The following is a 20,578-nucleotide window of genomic DNA, read 5'->3' as shown; positions in this document are numbered from 1 at the left end:
GCATGGGGGGGGGGGAAGAGGGGGACGATTTCATCACCATCGACCGCTGTATGTGTCACCTCAGTTCTGTGATTGGCTTCATGGGGTCTTGGGGTGGGTTTGGAGCTATTCATTAACAATACGTAAAACAATAACCCCTCGCTCATTGCACGTGTCAGACACGACTGTCTATGTGACCTTGGAGGCGTTACTACGCTTGGGCCTCAGTTTACTGTTCATTTGCCATAAAAGAAGGAAGAATGAATAGATGGACGAATGGACAATCAGATCAGGAATAAATTATTCTGGCATCAAAATGAAATAGTTCCCTAGAAGAAGAATTAAACCCATCAGTGTGTGTAACTAAAGCCAACGTGATAGGTTGAGTCCTGTTGAAGTCATTGGAGGCGGAATGGTTCTTCATTAAATTATGGAGCGGCTCTATTAATTGGCAAATTTTTTATTAAATGTGCGTGACAGAAAGATGCTACTTTCAACATAGTGGTAGGCCTCCCTCCCGCCTCTCTCTCTGTGTGTGTGTGTGTCTGTGTCTTACGTCTCTCCCCAGAGTTTATAGATAATGGATCTCTCAATGGATCGCTTATACATAATTAATTTTCACTTATGTTTCGTTGTCTACCGAGAACTTGATGAAGAAGCCGCTCAGTTTATAGGGACGGAAGCCGCCAGGGAGAGGAAAGCTAGCAAGTTTTGTCCAGTATAGTTAGAAAATTAGAATTTCCTGGGTAAAGAAATGCAGGGGCGAAAGGGGGGGAGAAGCCAGGGCAACCTCATTAATTAAATCAACTCCAACAGAAACATTAAAACTTCTGCCTCTGTCTCTGCCTCTGTCTCGTGTGTTTACTACCAGCCCACGCCACGCTTGGTAAATGTATTCTTTGAAGGTAAGAGTAAATAATTGCCTTCAGCGCAACAAAGGGAAGCGACGCGGAGACTTTTTGAAGCTCTCTAAAAATAAGCTACAAGAGAAAGCGAAAAAGCTGAAGGTGGTGGAGAAAGAGGGAAGGAGGCCATCGCGATAATTTGATGCAACTAAAGTGTCTGCCTTCATTTGCCGAGGCGATCCTCGCTCTGTCTCTCGGCGATGCTCTTGGAGATGTGACAAACTCGAGATAGAGAGAGAGAAGATCCGGCCGGTTTGTCGGTTCCTTGCAGCGAGAAGGAGTTCGCTGCTGGACCGTCTGAAATATTGATGGACGCGGCTGCAACTCGATCGGAGATGCAGGCAGGAGAGCGCCGCGTCTCTGCTTAAGGAGCCAGCTCTGACAAACTGCAGCCTTCGCTCGCAGCCCCGCTTTAGAAGAGATTAGAAAACGAAATACGGAAGAAAAGTTCATGGATGCTGGTTGTTGCGCTTTTGCGCGCGGACGCAATTCTCTGGCTAGGGCCGGGGCGCTCGATCCGAGGTCTCCCACCCCCCGAAGTAAACCCCACAGGTTCCGATGGGGTTGTAGGTTGAATCGACCCCGCCGCCCCCACTCCACTTCCTCCTCTCCTCTTTCCCTTTCTCATTTCAGCAAAGCCAAAGCAAACTTGTGGGCAGACAGGAATCCACCCAAGCGCCTGATCCCCCTGGCACATTCCGAACTTGGAGAAAGGCCGAACTTCTCTCATATAAAATAAGAGGAATAAGACAAGATTTGTAAAAGTACATCAAGAAGGGTGAATAGTACGACACAGCCAGAATAATGGGGCCAATAAATCATCGTGGAAAACGTCTCGTTTGTGAATTGGCCTCTGAAATCCTGCTGCGGTCCTGATTTTAATTTCCACGGAGTCCTGAGTTCGAACGTGGCCTCAGCCACGACGACCAGAGCGAGACTTTGGTCCAGACGCTCCCTCTAGGTTCCAACCCACCTCACAGGGTTGTTGTGAGGGCATAATGGAGGAGTGCCAGGCACACAATCCCAGCGGTTAAAGGCAGGATTAAAATATAAATATAGTTGGTGGTAGTGATTTATTAGTAGCAGTATTTAATATTATCAACAGAAGAGCAGCAGCAGCCATCGCCCTTGGAGCGATCCGTAATTTGGAGAAGCTAAAATGTTTGGAATTAAACTGATGTGGAGGAGAGCAGCAGCCGAAAAACTGGTTTGTGCACGCCCCGGAGGGAGAAGGGGTGCTGTGTGACTGCACTGGATTTGAACCACATCCTGAACATGCTCCTTGAAAGTCGGCCCTCATAAGTAGGAGGAGGAGGAGGAGGTGTTGTGGATCCCGGCCAGAGACTATTGAGGTTTGAAGCAAAGGTTGGAAGGTACCAAACAGTCCCCAGTTAAAGGAACCGCTCGGCTTTTAAGGCGTTTGCCCCTGAACCCAGAAGAAACCGTTCTGAAACAGTATCTCGAATTAAGACAAGGTGGCGGTGGCTTCACTAGAAGCAAGGAAAACGAGGGTCTTAGCAGGCTGTTATAAGCAGCACTCCAACGGGGGGAATAAGACAAATTGATTTCTTAGTAAGTATGCTGAGGATTGGGGGCGGCCTTAGGTGCCTTCAGGATCCAGATAAAGGGCAGCAGCACCGAGCTTGGCATATGTTGTGAGGATAGAACGCGTTCACACGGGGAAGCTGCTGCCTCGGATTCCACCAGAATACACGCATCAAAACAATGCACCACCTACTGCTAAACTCCCAAGACTCTGCACACCCTGATCATCCCACACCCAGTTTAGTTCCTCGCCCGCCTTTAACACCCCCACCCCAGGGAAAGTCATTGTTCCTAACCCCGCCCCCCCTCTCCAGCAGGGCTTTGAAAGCGCTCGATCGCCTCCCCAGCAGCACACATTGAACCCATCTGGAAGAAGGATCCGGTTTAAATTGCAGGACAAATCTGTACAAGAGACAGTGGCTGGGTCTCTGTGGATCGTTCCCGTCTGCCTTCCATTATTTTGACCCAGGGTGCTGTGCAGCAAACGCTGCGTGTGTGATCCATCTGTGTAGGCTTTCCTCTCTCTCTCTCTCTCTCCCTCACTCCCCACTTCTCCGCTTGCTCTCTCCCCCCCCCCCCACGCCCTCTGCCACTTCCTTCACACTAGCAGTATGGAAAGCCCTTGACGCCTGCCAGTCTGTTATAATGCTCGTGGGTTACAATCCAGAAAGCGAGAAAGGAGGAGGGGGAGGAGAAAAGAAAGTGTGTGTGTGTGCCGCGGTGGGGGAGGGGGTGCGGGCGCGGTGGAGAGCGTCTTCTCCCCTCCATCCATTCTTGGACTGGCAGCGTTTAACTCCCTGGCTTCTCCTTAAAATAGCTCGCTTTCATCTAGAGGAGGTGACCTCTTTTTGTGGGATCCTTTGCTTCCCACTCGCTCGCTATTAAGGAGATGACAATATGACATCCCGGCAGAAGACGAAGAGCAAATGTGTTTGGGGGTAAACAGGGTTGGGGGAAGCGCTGGAAATGTGATCAGCAGATGGAGAGGGGGGATTTTGGGGGCGGGGGGTTAGCCTGAGAGGGAGAGAAGGAAGGAAGGAAGGAGAAAAACTTTTAAGCAAATGCTTATATTTGAGAATAGTGTCAAATTTTAGGAGGTGGGCAAAATAATAATAATAATAATAATAATAATAATAATAATAATAATAATAATAATAATAATAACGACGACGATGATGATGAAGGATTTAGGAAGGTGCCTTTTCATTCAGTTCGCACTTCTCATTCACTCCGAATTAGCTATTTCCTACTGATGTCAAGAAAGTGGTTTGTTCCGATGGAAATTAAAGGTTGGTAGAGGGAGCGCTGCCTTTCTAGACCATCGCGCCAGAAGGACTCGCGATTCCAGCGCTTTTTCTTCGCAGGACAGAGAGATGTCTCTGAGGCACCTCAGAAGCTGGGCACGAGTTTAGAAAGACGCACACGTTCAGGGATCTTGCTCCTAACAAGTGAGCTGCACACGTGCACTGAGATCCTATAGAGGTCTGCTGAGATAGAGGCCCCGTTGGGATCAATGGGACTTATTCCCATGGATGAGAATAGCGCAAGTTTTGCTATATAAATCCCAAACACGGAGAAGTGTGTATCCTGAGTACTGTACTACAGGAATTACTTTGAGTGAACGTCCTTAGGATGGCGGAGCAAATACACCATGCATACGCTAATATCCCCGGAAGTATCCATCCATCTTTATCTCTATATCAACCTACCTACAGAGTGGGCTATGTTCCAGCAATCACGTCTTGGTGTGTGGATTTACTTTTATTATCCGTTCCCCACAAACCTGTCTCCAGCTCAGATTGGGACTCTTCCAGATTCAGTGGATTCTGAAGAGATTTAGGTGATACCCATTTCGTTATTTTCCTGCGTTTGAGGTCTTACTCTTTAGGGGTTTTTTCCTTGAGAACAAGACATTGTGTCACAATCTTATCTGCTCTGAGCCTGTGGCATAGGGTGAGCTGTAAATCAAACGAAGGAAGGGAGAAAGCAGGTATCAGTTATCTGTGTACACACAAGCCAAACTTTAGGGGTCAGCTTCAATGGATCAGTTTCATGTATTCGCGCGCTCTCTCGCGCATATAACGGATTACATCAGAATAAGATCAGAAAGCAGAGAGTTCCTCTCTTCCCCTCTCTCATTATTTTAAAGGAAAACAAAAGAAACATTTTCTCTTTTTGAGCCCATTTTAACATGCTGTGCGTGCGTGTGTGCTGTGTATATTCTATATCCCTAAATACAAATATATGTACTGTATATCAACAATCGTACACATGTCTTAATCAGAAGTAAGTTCCAATGAGTTCATAGAGGACAGCAGTTTAAGCCTCTTTTCTCTCTTTCTTCCAGACACTGGGGCTGCCAGTCTGTTACCTGTAACCTCAGGGGACTTACAAATGAGTAAGCATGCAAAGGACTGCTGTCTCACAGCCCAATCCTAACCGTGTTTATTGCGAGTCCCGTTCAACATAAGCCATGTTTAATTCCGATCAAATACGGCGGGGCTCAGTTTACAAAGCGCTCAAATACTCAAGTAAACTGCTTGCTCAAGTCGAGATTTTTTTTGGGGGGGGCTGTCTCGAGGGGCTGGATGGATCCATTGTGTGGGATGAGAAAACACTGTAGACAGTGCCAGTTGTTATAGGAATTCGTGAACAAGACTTTGGTAGCAGCCCTGCAACCCCTACTTTCCCGGTGCATATATAACACACACACACACACACACACACACACACACACACAACCTTGAAATGTTTTCAAACATATTTTGCTTGGTTTTAAATTCACACACACACACAACTAAAAAGTTAAATACAGAACTAAATTGCACGCATGGGTTTCTGAAAAGCCACCACCACCACCAGGAATCTGGTGGAACCGTTAAGGAGGAACAAGTGATTTCTATATTGAAAACGTTCTTTCTAACCCGCCTCTCAGGGCGCATTGCCTTGCAAGGCGGTGTACAAAACTGTGTTAACAAACCAGAACGCTGTCGCAGTAAAAACCATATCACAGGCCCTCAGAAAATAGGTAGTAGCAATTAATCCATAGAAGCCAACAACAATGTGGGGGCCACACATATTTTTTGCAGGAGTGAATCTGCCGGATGTGAGGCCGTGACTGAAAAAACCCTGTCCCATTTATCTATTGGTAGGAACTACAGTATAAGCTTCCGTGAACCAATGTCCACATCAGCATTATTGTAGCCCATAAAGCTTTTATCGTAATAAAATTTGGGATATTTGAAGCAGCGCAAGACTCCATTGTTTTTGCAAGTACCCTGTTACCTTTTAAAGAATATATGTATAGATGCCCTCAAACAATGCAGAGCGCCATCCGCGCTGCGGGGATTTATTTATTTGCTTATTTCACTTTACACCCCGCCTTTCCACAATCGGTCCCCAGGGCGGCTAACAACAATTCAATATAAAATAATGCGATCAAGTTGCATGCAAAGGGAGCTGCTTCCATTCATTTCAGGAGGAACGTTTTGGTGGGTTTCTCATCCTCCACCACCCCATGCCCCCCAAAAAACCTTATATGAGATAAGCTCAAGCGTCCCCCTCCCCCCAAACTCTGGTCTATAAACCCTTTAAGCAAAGGAATAAAATATACTGTGTAAGATGTCGCGTTTGGCAGTGGAATGAATTACTTGTACTGTATATGAGCGACCCAGTGGATGCTACCAGGCGTTTTGGAAGTGTGTCTGATTGACTTTCTACCGACTCCGCATAAATCACTCTAAAAATAGGACCCCCGTTTCCTGTTGTTCTCGAAATGTATCTATTAACAAAAACTCGGGAAGGGGAGGGGGCGGAGAAAAGGGAACACAGACCGTCCCTTTTACCGAGTATTCACACGCGACAGTATGTGCGCAAGTGGTTTCGGTGCTGCGCCTACTTTTCCTAAGTACAAAGCGGTCGCTCCGAGGTTAAGAAAATGCGTTCAGGTCCGAGTTGCATCAGGAGCTAGGCTGGTTTGGAAAGGTCCTTCCATTGGCATCAGTGGGACCCATTAAATAGAGCTTTGTGGTCGACGGCTGCCAGGCAGATTCTGTTCAAAGACACGCTCATTTCCCTGGGTTGCAGATCGGGACATCTATTTACTTCCAAATTTCGCGGCCATCGAGGTCGATTTCTTCGTCATCAAATACTTCCAACCCCTCTCTCTTTCTCAGATTCAGGATCCACCGGGTCTTACGCTCCCGGTATGAAATATGCTATGCCCAGGAAAAATAAATAACTTAAAAGACCCACTGATTGCATCTGTCAATATCCTGCGCGCATCTGGCGGGGGTACGAGGGGACGGACGGAAAGATGTTGTTTCTCTTCCAACAAATCCACTCTTAGGAGTTTGGGAAGAAGCCTTTTCTCGGTAGCTCCTTGCAGTATCAGGAGCGAGCGGGAAGGGATATGTGTGCGAGAGTGTCTCTCTGAGTGTGCTTTAATACACCCTAGGTGAAAAATTCATGGCGAACGTTTGCGTGGAAGGGAGGCCCATCACTGGTTTCAAAGCCCGCAGTGTGCGTGGATCACAACAGCTTTACACCCTCGATCTGACGCACATCATGTAGACCTTTCCCATTTTTCACTGGGGTGTGTGTGTGTGAAGTCCCACTCTTTGAAACCGACTGTTGCTCCCAAGATAAATGCGTTCGCGATGTACTGGACCCGCTGGAAAATTCCATCGGGACCCACGAGGAGAGCCGCGCAGCGCGATCCTAACCACTTCTCATCCAAAGTAAGTCCTAAGAGAGTTACTTACGCCCGAGAAAGCGTGCTTTGGATTGCGGCCCTAAGAAGCGCATCCAGCACCGGGGTGCTTAAATACAAGGGAGCCTGAGGATTTGGCGGCAGTAGGAGGTCCGTAACCCAAAGCAAACACCGTTCGGCCTTGATTCCGGATTTTCTACAAGGGAAAGGGGGGCAACTCTGTTAGTTGCAGAGAGAGGAGAGAAAGAAACCACGGCTGTCTTTGTGTGCATGTGTTTTTAGGCGGGGTTCTACTGGTTTGAAGACTACTACTACGAAACGGCCTCTCCCGCTTCATTATCTTAATTCTAGAGGAATCTCATTTGAAGGACCGCGAAGCAATTTGGGGGGTGGGGGAGCCACCAAGATGTTGAATCAATTTCCAAAAAACAAGAAAGGCATGTAGAAGTAACTTTGCCACACCATTCTATCAGACGGTTTCCTGCACACAACCACGCGGTCCTTTTGGAGAAGGGATTGTGTTGTAGCTCGGTCGTCGGAGCATCCGCTGCGCAAGCAGAAAGGTCACAGCTTCGACCGCTGACATCTCCAGGTAGGGATGGGAACGACTCTCATCTAGAACCCCCGTAGAGCCTGCCAGCTTAGACTATGCGGAGCTCAATGGGCTAATAGCCTCTCTCCAATTTAAGGAATCTTCTTGCTTTCCTTAAAGCCAGAAAGACCTTCCAAGCAAATGTGCAAAGGGGGGGATATTTTGTGTGTGTGTGTGTGTGTGTGTGTGTGTGTGTGTGTGTGGATCTTATATTTGACAGGTTTGGGGGCCTCGCCTTTGACAGTTCATGTTCAGTTCCTTACAGCTACTACCCCTAAAAAAAAAAAATCCACGGGAGAGAAAGTTGCCGGCTTTCTCACACGGTGCGATTTATTTCGAGACCCGTGTAAGCGAACACCAAGTCATTCCTGCGGATTCAAAGGCTACTTATACAGGTCTAATTTCCTTAGAACGAACCTTGTAACTGAGCTCGTCTTAGCAACCAAACACCCTCCCCAAGTCAGGCTTCTCCTTGCAATGAGGCCTGGGGAAAGCCGCTGAGGAAACCAAGGCCAGGAGCTTTTTTTGCAGTGGTGGGATGAGCGGAGAATAAAAGAAAATGGTTTAGAATAGTATCTCTGTGCTTATTCTGTGTGCAATTTCGCTTAATGGCTTTATCTCTACAACTTCATTAAACTAACGAGTGGTTTGCAACTGAGTTTTACTCAGCGTTGACCCAGCGAGGTGAGTGATCATGCCTAAGTTGTGTCCAGGAATTTCTGTAGGTCTACTCTGAGTAAAAACTTAGTTGAATGCCATCCAGTGGGTCTGAATGTAACAGAGCCACAGGCCAATCTCACCCAGTGGAAGTGACGTGCTTGTGGGGCGCCATATCCTGAACAAGACCAGGATCTGAAATAAGTCCCCGCCGCGGTAACCGGACTTTAAAGGGTCATAGCCTGGATTGGGAAACAAACCCTTATTTATTTAGGAGGAGCTTACTTCCAATGAAGCTTGAGTATCTCATACTAAATCCTGCATTTGAGATGGGGAAGACAGAGAACCTCTTGGCTTCGGGTTGTCCTTCTGGGCCCTTTACATTCTGGCCTGCTAAACCGAAACGTTTCCCTTCGCAGCCGACTAAAACAGAAAGACGGAAATTGAGGAACTGGGTAGGGAGATGAGAAGTAGCAGGGAAACGGTGCTTTCTGTATAGGCCATAAATGCACAGCGTGCGTCTTTTGTGAAAAATCGCGTTTTTTCCATGTGGGTGAAGAAGGAGGGGAGGGGGGGGGAAATCCCACCCACTCACCCACCCCGCTGTGTCTACTTCACACCCACCTCCGCTCAGCTTCGGGACCAGAGATGACAGCTCCACCTACCGCCACCTCCCCGTGAACGACCTCGCCTTCAGATTCCCCAGGGGCTTCCTCCGCACCCTCCCTGGAAGGTAATGAGAGTTTGAACCAGGTATCCCTCCAGGGTAGGCCTCGCCCTTCCTTCTCCGCTGGAGAACTGGCACCCTGTGGGAAGCGGGGACTAGGATCGATCCAAGGGTGGCTGGGGGGGGGGGGATCAGCAGCAGGAGGTGTCCCACACAGGCTAGGGGAATTGAAGTTCGAAACGGGCAGGAGGCACATTTTAGCTGTGTCCCCCAAGCGCCGCTCCCTAAAAGGTCTGAGAGAGGCTCTTTCCCAACAAGACCCTGAAAACAATAAATATTTACCAGCAGCAGCGAGGCTCCTCGAAGTCAAGAGCAATTCACACCAGCCAATGGGAGCCTCAGAAAGTTACCGCCAGCCTGGTGGATTTGGATAATGGAGCAATTGCCAGGATAAGACCTGGGGAGTTCAACCAGTTAGGGGTGGCGAGAGGAAGACCCTGGTGAGAGTTTGTCGCTCTCTGTCATTTATCCATCCATGCTAGACACATTAAAAAGAGGTCGGCGCCACCTGTGCGGGTGTATTAAAAATCGCCATGCAGATTTTGCCAAGAGTTGTGTTTGTCTATAGGTAGAGCTGCGTATGTTAACAAGAGAACCGAAAGCATCAACAAAGCCAACAAAATAGCAACTGGTCTGCTTAGACGTAAGAGATTCGTGATCACAACAACCATGCTAGGTATGCCTGGACACCTTGTTGCTGTAGTGTGGGTGCCAAGGAAGCTCAGAACAGGGATGGCAACATAGGTAGAATGTTATATTGTATTTGGGGCAATTCCACCGCAGGTAGGTGGGTATGCAAGCTTTCCAGCTGCACCGAGTTCTTCCGCCTCGTGTGCAGCTTAGAAGTTGGCGTATTTCTATATCAACAGATAGAGACCAATAAAAGAGATCACCTTACTATGTGTATGTGTGTGCATAGCGCGTGTATGTGTCTGTTACGTCAGTGATGGAACAGAACAGATAAAGGATATACACCTTGCCGAGCATTTTAGAACAAATACAGAAAGGTCCCCATTCAAAAGAGGCGAATGAATAGATTGATACAAACGATAATTCTATACACATTTCTATATAGGGATTCGTTCCCTTGGATATCACAAACTCGCAAAGAAAGGGGGGGGGGAGTTTACCCACCAACATATTTGCCTGGTGAGCTGCTTATGGATCTCGCAGCCTCTTCCCCCGCCCCGCTCCACACGCGCGCGTTTCTCTCCTGATTTTATTTCCTTGAAAATAAAACCGCTTGATGATTTCGCTCTCATATCACCTGCTTTAACAGAGGTTCGTGTGGCAGGACACAAACACATATACAGCCACAGATGGATCCTGTGCATGTTCACTCCGAATTCATTGCCAGTGAGTTCAAATGCGGACTTACCCTCAGGTAAGCGTGCATAGGAATTGCAGTCCTAGAAATGCACCGGGCAAAGCTTTTCAGAGAGAGAGAGAGAGAGAGAGAGAGAGAGAAAGAAAGAAAGAAAGAAAGAAAGAAAGAAAGAAAGAAAGAAAGAAAGAAAGAAAGATAACACAGACAACAGAAACTCTTCCTAACCCAGTCCTCTCTCCACTCCCCAGTGTTTTCCGAAAAGCAAAAGAGAAACGCGACTGTTCTTGGCACCTGCAGAAAACCGCTTCCCCGACGGTTGTTAACAAGAAGCTGGAGGGTATAAAGCAATAAACCTGCCAAATCTACCTGCGCGTTAGTTACACCCAAGGAAGAAAGCCTCTCAGGAAACTGGCAAGAGAACGCTAGTTGGACCTTCGCTCAGCTCGCTTAAATATTAAAAATCGCGCCACTCCATAACCACCTCTCTCTTTCCCCACCACCACCCCAGTTCTTCCATAGGACTAGGAACATTTTTTTAAAAAGGCATTGGAAATTTGTAAATGCCCGTCTGGGGTTACCCTATTCGAGTGTCGGAGTATAACTCTTGTTAAGAACTCCGCGAACAAGGCAAGACACTTAGAGCTGCATTCAGAGTTACTGAACCGACTCCAGAGGCTCCAGGAGTTAAACGCCGAGAAAGAGGAGGGGGGGAGGGGGAAACAGCCCATCATCTCTGAAAGCGGCACACACTTCCCCCCCCCCCACACACACTCCCTGTCCCGTGAACAAGTTACCAAAGAACAGAGCGGTGATCTCTCTGCCTTACCCATCTCAGAGCGCAACCAAATCTTTTGAACGCAAAGCGCAACGCGCAAAATGGCAAGATCCGTGGGGTTCTTAAGAGCTAACTATTTGCTTAAGGTTTGTCGTGACCTGGCGAGAAGGAAGGCGGGGGGAGACAGACAGACAGACAGACAGACAGACAGACAGACAGACACACACACACACACACACACAGAGAGAGAGAGAGAGAGAGAGAGAGAGAGAGAGAGAGAGAGAGAGAGAGAGAGAGAACCTCTTCTTGATCCTTCTCAATGCCAGGCCTTATTTTTTAAAAAAATAAATACTTGCCAGAACTGCAACAAACAAATCTCGTAGCAATGTAATATCACACGTCCCCTAGGTCTGGGTAAACTTCCCCCCACCTCCAGGAGAAAAGTTGCCGATGCACGTAAAGCCAGCAGGTTTATCAGCCTCTCCAACTTTCTCTAGCTTCTTCTCTCCCCCCACCCTTGAAAGCGGTCTGTTTTTTTTCCCCCCTACCTGACTCCTCTTCCGTAAATCTCCAAAGATCCTAATGTTTCCCTGTTCAGTGGACGCCAGATTTCTTTTTTGTCTAAAAGAAAGAAAGCGCGGACTGACTTGTCCCCCAAAACGAGAACGCGATAGATCCTCTGGCGTGTTGGTTCCAACTTAATGTCTTTCCCCAGTCCATCTTTGCGAGAGATGTGGCGATACCACCTGGATGTTCTGCTATAAATCCCCTAGCAAATAATAAATGGATTAATAATAACAAGGTATGAGGTTCTTTTTATAGAAAAAAATGGGAGAGAATTGAAACTAAATGCGGCAGTTAGACAACCATTTTGATAAGAGGATAATTGAGGCGACACTGGTGTATAATTAGAGGATAATTTATGCTATATCCACTTTTATTCCACCTCCCAAAATAAACCCAGTCCATAATCATTACAGGCAAATTGTTCTGAATTTTATAGCTGCAATTTGAACAAAGTAGTGCAGTTAATCATGGGAGATTTTTCTCTCTTTCCTTTTTGTGTATTCCTGATTAGAAGTCTAATTGCCTCCTTTCGGAAAGTAAAAATAACTGCGAAGCGACTCTATTTTTATCATTAACAATGTTGACAATAAAATAAAATCAACTGGAATTGTAATCGAAAGGCAAATTTAGGGTGAAGGCACTTTTCCTCGGGTAGTTTATATTGCAATCAAGATTTGCCAAACCACTAACCGCATGTCTCATTTGCATATATTTGAAAGCATTACAGGAGCTTCTGTTTTCAATAGGGGGGGGGGAAATGTATTACTGACAGATCTCTGAGGATTCGCCCTCGGAGCAGGATGCTTTAAAAGCAGACACTATTGTACTGATCCAAGGACAGCACTCCGACAACCGAGTTCGCGCGCGCGCGCGCGCGGAGGGGGTGCTTGTGTGTTTTAAATGAATCCATCCCCTGGGCACATTGCATCATCAGGAAAATACCTCAGGAAGGAACCCTGCTAATTTTGTCCAGAACTCTGAGTTACCATCCAGGATTCTAGACCATAATTTATAGTTCTTTACTGGGCACCGCTTTGGCTCTGAACACCAAGGCTGGACAGTGTTGTTGTGAATTCTAACGGACACGTGCGAGGCAGCAATAGCCTGAGATGCAACTACTGTACGGAAAATAAATGCACATTCTTCTTTTTAATTGGAAAAAAACCCATACTGTAGTTCATTTGGAAGGGTGCTTGGCTTTGTAAAAGCGAGGGTGCTACTTCGGAGCGCAGCTTTGTTGTGGTTGTGTGCAGCGCAAAACGCGCGCGCGCACTCTCACACACACACACATGCCCCCCAAGCGCCTGCCTGCCTGCCTAGCTAGCTAGCTAGCCGGCTGGCTGCTTCTCGCTCGCTGCGAGCTCTGGAGTTGTGCAGAAGGTGGGCTCGCGCTGACGCCAGTAGAAGTGCCCGGGCTGGGTGACGTCACGAGCGGAGTGACCAATGGGGAGGCGCTGCCCTTTGGAGATCAACCATTCGACTTGTGGCGTTTTCTCTCTTTCCACCTCCCCCCCCCACACTCTTCCCGCTCCCGCTGTTGTTGTGTGTTGTCGTGCGCCTTCCCCTCCCCCTGCTGCCTCAAGTCGAAAAGCAGCAGTACAACTTTATGAAGGAGAATCCACCTTAAAGAGAAAGGGGGTTATCTCTCTCTCTCTCTCTCTCTCTCTCTCTCTCTCTCTCTGCCTTTGCCTTAAACTCCCTCAAGGTTTTTTCCCCTTAATGAGGGGAAAAGAAATTACCAAACCAAAAACCTAATAACAAACCCCAACCGGAGAGAGAGAGAGAGACGGGGGAGGGTGCGAGAGAGAAAGAGGGAGTGTGTGGGTCTGAGGTGGAGGGGGAAAAGCCCCCAAATGGAGGGAAAGAAGAAGCGTGAGGGAAAAAGCCCCGGGAAGGACTAAGTCTGCCGTTCTCTTTCTCTTTCTCTCTCTCTCTTCCTGGCCCCCCTCCTCCTCCTTCCTTTCCCCTCTCTCCCTCCCCAGCGCCTCTCACACTCCTCCCCTCCACCCCTCCCTCAGTTAACAAGGCCCCTCTCCCCCTATTGCTTCCTCTCTCTCTCTCTCTCTCTTTCTCTCTCTCTCTCTTTCTCCCCCTCTCTCTTTTTCCCCTCTCCCACCTCTCTCTCTCTCTCTTTCCCCCCCCCCTCAGCTTTCGCTAAAGAAGAAGAAGAAAAAGCGCGCGCGGTGGGGGGGGGGAATAGCGCGCGAGCCCCGTCGCTAATTCCCGCCCGGCGCAGGCTAATAGGCTCCCTCGAAGGTGGCGGGAGCGCGAGGGGGGCGACGACGACGACGACGACGACGCCGAGTAGCCGGGCTGAGGCGCTCGTCGCTGGCTGCCCAACTTGGATGATGACCATGACTACGATGGCTGACGGGCTGGAGGCGCCGGACTCGTCCAAATCCGCCTTCATGGAGTTCGGGCAGCAGCAGCAGCAGCAGCCGCCTCCGCCTCCGGCGCCTCAGCAGCCGCCTCAGCCGCCACCGCCTCAGCCGCCGCCTCCTCCAGGGGCTCAGGCGCCCGGCGGCGGCGGCGGCGGCGGCGGCTCTTCTTCGCACTCGGCGCAGCAGCAGCAGCAACAGCAACAGCAGCAGCAGCAGAGCTCGCCGGCGGCGGCCATGGCGGGCGCGCACTACCCGCTGCACTGCCTGCACTCGGCGGCGCCCGCCTCGCACTCGCACCCGCACCACCAGCACCCGCACCACCATCACCACCACCACCACCACCACGCCGCGCCCTACCCAACCGGCCCCGCCGCCGCCGCCGCCAACTCGTACAGCCACCGCTCGCTGGCCGCCGCAGCCGCCGCCGCCGCAGCCTACCCCTACGTGAGCCACGCGCAGCACAGCCCCTACCTGCAGCCCTACCACGCCGGCGGCGGCGGAGGAGGAGGCGGAGGAGGAGGAGGCGCGGGCGGGACGGCGAGGCCGGACGACGCAGGTGGGTGACACGGGAGGCAACGCGTGACGGAGCGTTCCCACGAGACGGGCGCGGAGATGCCCGGGCCGAGCCCCCGCGGCCGGCCCGCTGGCTGCCGGCTTCCTTTGTCTCTCCTTTCTTTCCCGCATGCCCTTCCTCTCCCTTCACTTCCTCTCCCTTTGTCTCATTTTCTGCTGCACTTCCCTCGCTTTCCCTCCATCGCCTGCCTCTTCTTCCTCCTTCCCTCGCCACTTTTAACCTTCCCTCGGAAGTAAGTTTCCAAATCAATACGCAGGATTTCGGTGGGGGGGGGGGGGTTGCTACTTTGCATTGGGATCCCTTGGCTCTCTCCCGCTCATATCTCTGTTTGAAATGACATCTCACCCCGATCCCGGGCAGGTTTCATTGGGAGGGTAACACACACACCCACACCCAAAATAATAATAACAACAACAACAATTCGCTTCCAGAGGACTTGCTTTCCTGTAAGCGTGGTTCGGATTTCGGCAACTCTTTCCTGGCTTCCCTTTGCGTGCTCCAGATCCTGAGTTTCCCTCTGGGATCCATCCACACGCGTGCCTGGACGCAGGCCGCCGGCCGACGCGCGTGGGGATGCTCAGGCACGTGTGTCCTGTTTCGGGGACTCCGAGGCGCTGCCCTCCACTTGGAAGCTGCCCATGGACTGTGTGGATTGAAAACCTTAAGCGAAGACCATTCTGGCTTTCTTCTACGATAATGTAGCCGTCCCAGAGGAACAGGAGTGATTTTGTTTTTCCTAGGATGTTGTTTGCATAGCCCGCGGATGCCCTCTCCACGACAGTGGTCTGTGCAGGACGAAGATATGCGTTTAGAAAGAGCGGCCGGGCCGTAGTCCATCTCCTGCTACGACGGGCTACTGCCATAGTCTGGGGGCAGCGCGATGCCACCAGGCTTCCTTGGGGAAGAAATTGCTCTGCAGCCGAAGTGAGAAGGGCCATGATCATCCCGTCTTTGTTGCATTTGACGCAAGGTGATCAGAGAGAGAAAAAAGACAGTTAGCGCCCGAGGGAGCCAGGTCAGACGCTGGTGACTCCTGTGTCTTGTTGTGTTGGGCATATACTACAGAGGAGAAGTGTGTGGGGCTTTTTTGTTTTTGTTTTTTTTGGCCTTGCACGATTTTATCACACCTTTAGCCCAGCCACTGTGCCTAGAAAATGATATTATAAATTCCGTGCGTGCACCCACCGGATGGCTAATCTTCAGTAAATGTCTCGAGAAACAAATGGCAAAGTCACCGAGGGAAGACGCAGCTCCGCGTCCCTTCGTAAAATCATTGCACCTGTACGTTGGCTGTGGAGATACGTCTACAGATCCGAAGCAGAAATGCTACCCTGCTGTTTGCTTATTCGTTGAGAAAACGTTGAGATTGGAGATAGATTCATATTTAGGAGATACAAATTGCGTGTGCAATTCAAACACATTTCAATATTAAATGAGACGTTCAGGTAGCATGAACTCTGCGCGCGTGTCTTTGTGTGTATAGGGAGTATTGAGAGCCAGTTTGGTGTAGTGGTTAAGAGCGGCAGACTCGTAATCTGGGGAACCGGGTTCGTGTCTGCACTCCTCCACATGCAGCTGCTGGGTGACCTTGGGCTAGTCACACTTCTCTGAAGTCTCTCAGCCCCACTCACCTCACAGAGTGTTTGTTGTGGGGGAGGAAGGGAAAGGAGAATGTTAGCCGCTTTGAGACTCCTTCGGGTAGTGAAAAGCGGGATATCAAAATCCAAACTCTAAAAAAAACGACAGGTTTTGGTAAGAGAGGTCAATGCAGTAGCCACAAACTAGTCAACAGGGTGCATGTCAGGTTCTCGGTTAAAACGAAGGAGTTTTGCCATGGACCAGGGATTTCTGGAAATAGCAGTAGTTTTTGTTTGAGCGAAGTACTGCTTGTATTAAGAGAGCGTCATTAATTGCCTAGCACGCCTGGGTAGCAAAACTGTCAGGAAAGCGGGTAGATCTTGCAGGTCAAAGTGAATCCTCCGCCACAGAAGGCTGCCTGGAGGACTTGTCAGCGGCCTGACCTTCTTATGTATCACCCCGTGCATTTGACTCTGTTAGTAATGACATGGAAATGGCTTTGTCTCTGATTTCCCACCCCACCCCCACATCCCTAACATGAAAAGCCCCCAAAACAAAACCCGGGGTGTCTCATAGAAGGTCTTCCTGTGCTGGACGTCCCCCTTCAAATGTGTTTTCTTTTTATTGCAGATCAACAGAAAACCACAGTTATCGAGAACGGGGAGATAAGATTTAATGGGAAAGGGAAGAAGATCCGGAAGCCTCGAACCATTTACTCGAGTCTCCAGCTGCAGGCTTTAAACCACCGCTTCCAGCAGACCCAGTACCTGGCGCTTCCCGAGAGAGCAGAGCTGGCAGCATCATTAGGACTAACTCAGACACAGGTAATTCCCGGGGAAGTCCAGAGAGATCCCTGAGATCCTGGGCTCCAAGAGAAGGCCAGGCCAGACCAAAATCAAGCAGACAAATCACTATTTCCATGGGCCAAAGGCTAGGAATAAAAGCGAAGTTCAGCTACCCAGGTCGGTGGATTGTAAAAACATGGCCAAGTATGCGTTGGTGAAATATCACTCTCTCTCTCTATTATTATTATTTTTCAAATTCAGTCTGTTTTGATGGTGCGTTGAGAAAGGTTTGAGTTCATCACTCCAGAATCTGGGCATGCACCTGTTTAGTTACAGCCCAAATGTGAAGGTGATAATAAGCACTGATGTGGAAATGAATTTATACATAAAACAAAAAGGTTGTTGGGGGTCCAGAGAAACCTCCTCCCTATCCTTTGCTGATAGAAATGGAAATCTCTTTCATACGGTGCACAGCCTCTAGGCCCGAAGAAAGCGCACCTTCCCTAGTAATATTCAATAGTAAATTATCCTGGATGAGTAACTGAAATTCTGTGCTTGCCCTTAGGCGAAATGTACAAAAGGTGATGATAGAGCTGACGATCAAAGGGAAGCGTGTACAAAATTAGAGCGAGTTAAGCCACAGTTAAATGTGGTTGGTGCATTCTGGCTTTCCCAGCAGATTTAAGCCTGAATGACACACGAGGTTAGAAGGAAAACGATTAATTTGAATTCATGAATGCAGAAAGAAGGAATAATAAAAATAATAATAACCTTTTTTGTGGCAGTTTGTAAAATCCGGACGGAAAAAAACAAAAACAAAAGGGATAAACCATGTTCATTGGATCCGCTGGTGGTTGCCAGGAATGTAGGCAAAGCCGGGCATTTGGGATTTGGTGCCTTATTGTGATATAGGGGCGACCTTGAAGGCAAAAGAAGACAGGAAGGTGTCTTTAAAAAAAAACAGCATATCACCACCACCACCACACATATTTAATGGCAATCCGAGCTTTTAGAGCACCTAAAGTGTGGTACAGAGAAAGGACACTGTCACCTTCCCAGCTGGGATGTTTGCAAAACGCTCTTATTTGAATGATCCCTAACTCTCTTACATTGCTGCAAAAGGCTTGTTGTTGTTGTTGCTGCTGCTGCTGCTGTTTTTATTTTATTTTGTTTTTTAACTTTCATCTACTGTTTTTGTTTTATTAAATTTTCAATGTATGTAAGGCTCAGTTTTGTTGGTTTTACGCCACTGGGATGATCTCCGCGCGATAAGCTACAGATCACCATCTTGCTCAGCGAAGCAGATCAACTCTCCTGGTCCTCTCCTCCCCCCTCCCCCCCCCACCCTCACTCTACGAAATGGGCTGCTCTCTCTCTCTTCCTTTTTCTTTTGACTCACGTATTACTTCTTTATAGGCCAAGCTGGAATCCAACAAAACTGACGCGTTTTGGGATTTAAGCCAATTTAGACCCCCCCTTGAAGGTGCAGCTGCAGACGGTTTTAGAGCCTGATCTTAAAACTCGTAAAAGTGGAAGTGGCACCCCTTCCTAAGCACATTTACTTGGAAGTAAGTCCAACTGATTTCGGTGAAAAACTTCTGAGTATGTGTGGTTAGGATCTCGCCTCGGTCCCATCGAGATCAATGGCGCCGGTAATGGCTCCCAGGGCTTTAGCGTTGTGGCCCTCTCCAAAAGGACGGAGAGTTGAAGTGGGGGTGGCGGTGGGGTTTCATAATACAGAGGGAGGTCGTGGGTAAGAGATAGATCGCCTCCTCTGTCCTGGTTCCCCTCCCCACTCCGGGTCCTAAAACGGTAGCCGCGTCTTGACAATTATGCAGTAATACATTATATAGGCCGACGTTGGGTATCCTATCCATACACGTACGCAGGTTCTCTGTCTGCGTAGGTTGCCTTCAATGGACGCGTGAAGAAGAAGAAATGAACGAGACTCGCGCATTGTAACTGTCCCCCCAGAAGGATATGGCCTTTTCAAACAGTCTCAGCGCAGTTTACTTAAGCAAGTCCTAATTGCGGGTGATTCAAACAATGGCCATGGAAGCGGGGAGGGGAGAAACGCGGAGGGGAGATAATGAAGTTCATGCCACGGTGGGAGAAAAAGGAAGGAAGGAAGATTGGATAGACAGACAGATATATAAATACATGGATGGATTTGAAACTGTCTATCTGCCTTAAGTCCCCAACCCCTCCCCACCCCTCCTCCCCCAGCAGACCTCTCATGCCTTCTGCCTTTCTGTTGCAGGTGAAGATCTGGTTCCAGAACAAGCGCTCCAAGTTCAAGAAACTGCTCAAACAAGGCGGCAACCCTCACGAGAGCGACCCCCTGCCGGGCTCTGCCACCCTGTCTCCGCGGTCTCCAGGTTTGCCTCCTGTCTGGGACGTTTCAGCCTCTGCCAAAGGAGTCAACATGCCTCCCAATAGCTACATGCCTGGTTATTCTCACTGGTACTCTTCTCCACATCAAGACACAATGCAGAGACCACAAATGATGTGAACGGGGCCAAGAGAAACAGCTCGCCGGAGGAGCCGCTGTCTCCAGCGCGGCCTTGCCAAGCTGGGCGGGGGTGGGGGGGAGCAGCGCAGCTCGCGGGGCTCTGGGTGAATCTGGAGTGTGTGGCAAAGGAAGACAGATTTGGGGCGGCTTCGCCTTCGCCTTCTCTTTAAACCTCAGCGATTGATCTTGAGCAGAAAGAGACCATTTGCGTCCTGGCCCACGTCAGATGCTCCTCTTTGGGATATTTCCTTTGGGACTCGGAGGCACCAAACCTCTCTGGGAGTACAAGTCGAAAAGCAAAAATTTTTTACAGACTTTTCCCACCAAGTCCACGCAGCAACTTTAAAACAACAGCACAAAACAAAAATAACAAAACTTATTCAATGAAAAAGAAGCGATCCTATTTTTATTCACTAAACCGAGATTGACAACAACAAAAATGATTGGAAAGGGAGGGGCGGAGAAAGGGATTTTTTTTAAGGGAGAAGATACTACCGTTTGGGGCGGGGGCGGGGGCGGGCGGGCGGAAAAACTTTTTTTTCTAGTTTAATTAGGACATTTCCACGAAGTAAAATCTGCATGCTTTCTCGGAGTGGAACTGGCAGCTGTGAGGGCGAATCCACTATATTATCTCCCACATCCATAAGTCACTTGAAACTAAGCACCTGAAAACTGACCAGAAGTTCTCCTGCGCATGCCCCGCTGTAATGAATTGGAGCTGTGCCCTCATTCATTTCGGTGGAGCTTGGAGAAGAAAACTCCCCACCCCCTAAGTATTATTGCCGCAGGAGAAAGAGAATTTGAGGGCGGGGGAAAGTAACATACATACAAAAAAACCCAAACAAACCCCAAAACAAAACAAAACCGCACCCCATCCTAAGACTAAAATCTCTTTCACCCATCTGCCCTCCCTCCCTGGTTGGCAGCTCTCTCTTTCTCTCTCTCGGTCTCTCAGCTGCCTAC

The 20,578-nt window shown here is 49.1% G+C and overlaps 1 protein-coding gene across 2 annotated transcripts; it reads left to right on the top strand.

Moving 5' to 3' along the window:
- The first annotated feature begins 13,961 nt into the window (after positions 1–13,961).
- Positions 13,962–20,052, top strand: DLX6 (distal-less homeobox 6). 2 transcript variants are annotated; one of them, XM_033165749.1, is made up of 4 exons: positions 13,962–14,298; positions 14,374–14,722; positions 16,949–17,142; positions 19,364–20,052. In XM_033165749.1, exons 1-4 carry the CDS (start codon positions 14,131–14,133, stop codon positions 19,613–19,615), a joined length of 963 nt encoding a protein of 320 aa, XP_033021640.1. In that variant the 5' UTR covers positions 13,962–14,130; the 3' UTR covers positions 19,616–20,052. The 2 variants fall into 2 exon arrangements, with proteins under 2 accessions (XP_033021640.1, XP_033021639.1); XM_033165748.1 differs by lacking the exon at positions 13,962–14,298 and having other exon boundaries at positions 14,332–14,722.
- Positions 20,053–20,578: the final 526 nt, after the last annotated feature.

This window comes from Lacerta agilis, chromosome 12 (genome assembly GCF_009819535.1).
Source record: "Lacerta agilis isolate rLacAgi1 chromosome 12, rLacAgi1.pri, whole genome shotgun sequence".
NCBI lineage: Eukaryota > Metazoa > Chordata > Lepidosauria > Squamata > Lacertidae > Lacerta > Lacerta agilis.
Note: the sequence above shows the minus strand (reverse complement) of the source record. Positions and strands in the feature narration are given on the sequence as shown.

What these genes read in the sequence shown, in the direction of transcription:
- DLX6 (XM_033165749.1), top strand. Translation starts at nt 14,131, where the DNA reads ATGATGACCATGACTACGATGGCTGACGGGCTGGAGGCGCCGGACTCG. An exon ending in CGCCTCCTCCAGGGGCTCAG is followed by an intron (nt 14,299 to 14,373) that starts GCGCCCGGCGGC and finishes CAGCAACAGCAG; the next exon opens with CAGCAGCAGAGCTCGCCGGC. An exon ending in GGCGAGGCCGGACGACGCAG is followed by an intron (nt 14,723 to 16,948) that starts GTGGGTGACACG and finishes TTTTTATTGCAG; the next exon opens with ATCAACAGAAAACCACAGTT.